The sequence below is a fragment of the Lycium ferocissimum genome, chromosome 3, assembly GCF_029784015.1.
Source record: "Lycium ferocissimum isolate CSIRO_LF1 chromosome 3, AGI_CSIRO_Lferr_CH_V1, whole genome shotgun sequence".
NCBI classification, from domain to species: Eukaryota; Viridiplantae; Streptophyta; class Magnoliopsida; order Solanales; family Solanaceae; genus Lycium; species Lycium ferocissimum.
In genome coordinates this window covers 46,990,252-46,993,482 of record NC_081344.1, presented here as the reverse complement: position 1 = coordinate 46,993,482, position 3,231 = coordinate 46,990,252, and the positions used below count along the sequence as shown (strand labels likewise).

At 45.1% G+C, this 3,231-nt stretch overlaps 1 protein-coding gene across 1 annotated transcript in view; it reads right to left on the bottom strand.

The window, feature by feature from the left end:
• Positions 1-1,350, bottom strand: part of LOC132048893 (uncharacterized) — a 68,956-nt gene extending 67,606 nt beyond the window's left edge. The window contains exon 1 of the mRNA XM_059439574.1: positions 1,078-1,350. Within this exon, the coding sequence (XP_059295557.1) occupies positions 1,078-1,350 (273 nt within the window). The remainder of the gene's footprint in view (positions 1-1,077) is intronic.
• Positions 1,351-3,231: the final 1,881 nt, after the last annotated feature.

Below are 3,231 nucleotides of genomic sequence, written 5' to 3'. Positions count from 1 at the left end.
AACTCATAAATCGGCAAAATTTCAATAGACCTTTAGACACTTGCTTAAAACTTGTTAAGAGTACTCCTTAACCTTATAAGGGTTCCATGGCCTTACCGAGCTTACGTTAGTTTACTTAACTTTAACCTTATGAGGTGTAACATTGCTTTTTACCCTCATTTAATGAAATAAACGGCCCTGTCCACCTTCTTCGCCGCTATCGGTAGACCACTTCGTAGCCCCGCCGACTCCCACATCACTCCCGCAGCTCGTGCCCGAATCGTATAGGCCACAGCGGTAGGGTGCAATGGCACCCTCTGCCGCGGTCTTGAATGCCGGCCAAATCGGGCACCAGACACCAGAAAATCCCAAGTTTTTACAACTCATCCCGAATTTCTAACTATCTCCCGAGGCCATCTGCTCATATACTAAATATGCGGACATGCATGAAAACACGCTACGAACGTACTCATGGCCTCAAAATTCCCAACGGAGGTCTCGTTGATCGAGTCAACCCCCGACACCTCAACATCAAGTTCCCAACCCAAATCCTGAACTGCACCCGAGTGTAATGGGAACCTAACCAGATCTACAAACATGTTCTAAAAGACCATCCGAACCTCTCGGAATCAACGAATTACTGAAAAAGATCTGTTTACCCAAAAGTCAACTTTAAGTCAACTCTTTTTCGCTTAAAGCCCTTTTTTTCCAAAAAGTCTCCCAAATCATAACCAAACACCTTGGGAGGCTTTTCAACGGTCCTCTCAGGTCATATGTGAGCTAAACAAGCTCGGGGAAGGGTCAAAAGTGCCAAAAAGACTATAACGACCAAAAGGGTCGTTACATCAGATACTAATTAAACCATCACTCGTCATCGAGCGACGAAGGAAAACCAATGGAGGAGTACTTGAATTGGCAAACAGCTAGGGATATCAGCTACGTATGTCAGACTCAAGTCTCCCAAGTGGCCTCCTCAACGGGACGATGTTTCCATTGCGCCTTTACAAAAGCAATCTTCTTAGACCTCAACTTTCGAACCTGCCTATCCAAAATCGCGATAGGCTCCTCCTCATAAGTCAAATTCACATCAAACAATACCGAGTCCCAACGAACAATATAAGGGCTATCGGCATGATACTTCTTCAGCATAGACACATGGAAAACTGGATGAGCACTTGCCAAGCCCGGCTGCAAGACCAGCTGATAAGCAACATCCCCCACACGGTCAAGAATCTCAAATGGCCTAATATACCTCGGACTTAACTTACCTCTCTTCCCAAATCTTATGACACCCTTCATGGGTGAAATCTTCAATAGAACGTGATCACCAGCAGCAAACTCTAAATCCCAGACCTTCCGGTCCGTATACATCTTCTGTTGACTCTAAGCTGTCAAAAGCTTGGCCTGAATGACCCTAACTCTCCTAAGAGACTCTCTCAACAGATCCGTACCCCAAGGGCGAACCTCAAATTCATCAAACTAACCAACCAGAGATCTACATCTCCTACCATACAAAGCCACAAAAGGCGCCTTGTCTATACTCGAGTGATAACTGTTGTTATAAGCAAACTCTGCCAACAATAAGAACTAATCCCAATGACCACTAAAGTCTATAACGCAAGCCCTCAACATATTCTCGAGCACCTGAATGGTCTGCTCGGACTGCCCATCGGTCTGGGGTGGAAAGTTATACTAAGCTCCAATCGAGTACCCAACTTATCATGAAAAGCTCTGCAGAAGTGGGAAGTGAAGATAGTACCCCGATCAGATATGATAGAAATAGGAACCCCATGCAATCTCAAAATATCATGAATGTACAACTTAGCTAACTTCTCCGCGGAATAAGAAACCTTAGCTGGAATGAAATGGGTGGATTTAGTCAACCGATCAACTATCACCGACATCAAATCAAACTTACCTAGGGTCTTCGGAAGACCCACAACGAAATTCATGGCAATCCTCTCCCACTTCCACTCAGGAATGGGCATCCTGTGAAGTATACCACCGGGTCACTGGTGCTCATACTTAACCTGCTGACAATTACTACACTTAGCCACAAAATCGGCTATATCCCTCTTCATACAACGCCACCAGTAGTGCTTCCTCAAGTCACGATATATCTTTGGCGCCCCCGGATGAATTGAACATCGAGAGCTATGGTCCTCAGTGAAAATCAACTGATTCAAGTCACCAACACGAGGAACGTACACGCGCCCCTTAATCCTCAAAGTACCCTCAGAATCAATCATGGCCCCCTTGGCCTCACGTCTCAAAACCCTATCTCCAATCTTGTTCAACTGAGCATCCTCAAGCTGATGAGTCCTTATCTGATCTAACAAGGGCGATCTCACCTCAACACAGGCTAAAACTATACTTGGGGCTGAAATATCAAGACGAACAAAATTGTTGGCCAGAGTTTGAACATCCATGGCTAACGGATGCTCGGAAAAAATCAAATAAGCTAAACCCCCGTGCTCTGGCTCACGTACTCAAGGCATCAGCAACAACATTTGCTTTCCCTGGATGATAAAGAATAGAGATGCCATAGTCCATCACGAGCTCCATCCATCGGCGTTGCCTTGAATAAAGATCTCTCTGGGTAAACACATACTGAAGGCTACGGTGATCGGTGAAAACCTCACAATAGACACCATACATGTAATGCCTCCAAATCTTCAAAGCGAAGACCACAGCCAACAACTCCAAATCATGGGTAGGGTGATTCCTCTCATGGATCTTCAACTGATAGGAAGCATAGGCTATAACTCTACCCTCTTGCATTAAAAAAGCACCCAAACCCATACGGGATGCATCACAATAAATGGTTAAATCCTTACCCTCCACCGGTAATGCCAGAAATGGGGCTGAAGTCAAAAGAGTCTTGAGCTTTTGAAAGATCTCCTCACAATCATCGGAGCACTAGAAGGGAACATCTTTCTGAGTCAATCTGGTCAATAAAGAAGAAATAGAAGCAAAATCCTTCACAAATCGGCGGAAGTAGCTGGCCAAACCCACGAAACTACGGATGTCGATCACAGTAGCGGGCCTCGCCCAATCCCTCACAGCCTCAATCTTCTGAGGATCAACCATGATCCAATCCTTAGATACAACGTGGCCCAAGAATGCCACAGAATCCAACCTAAACTTGCACTTCAAAATCTTAGTAAACAAGCTATTCTTCTTCAACAGACCAAGTACAGTGCGAAGATAGCTCTTGTGCTCCTCAGTACTCTTGGAATATACCAAGATATC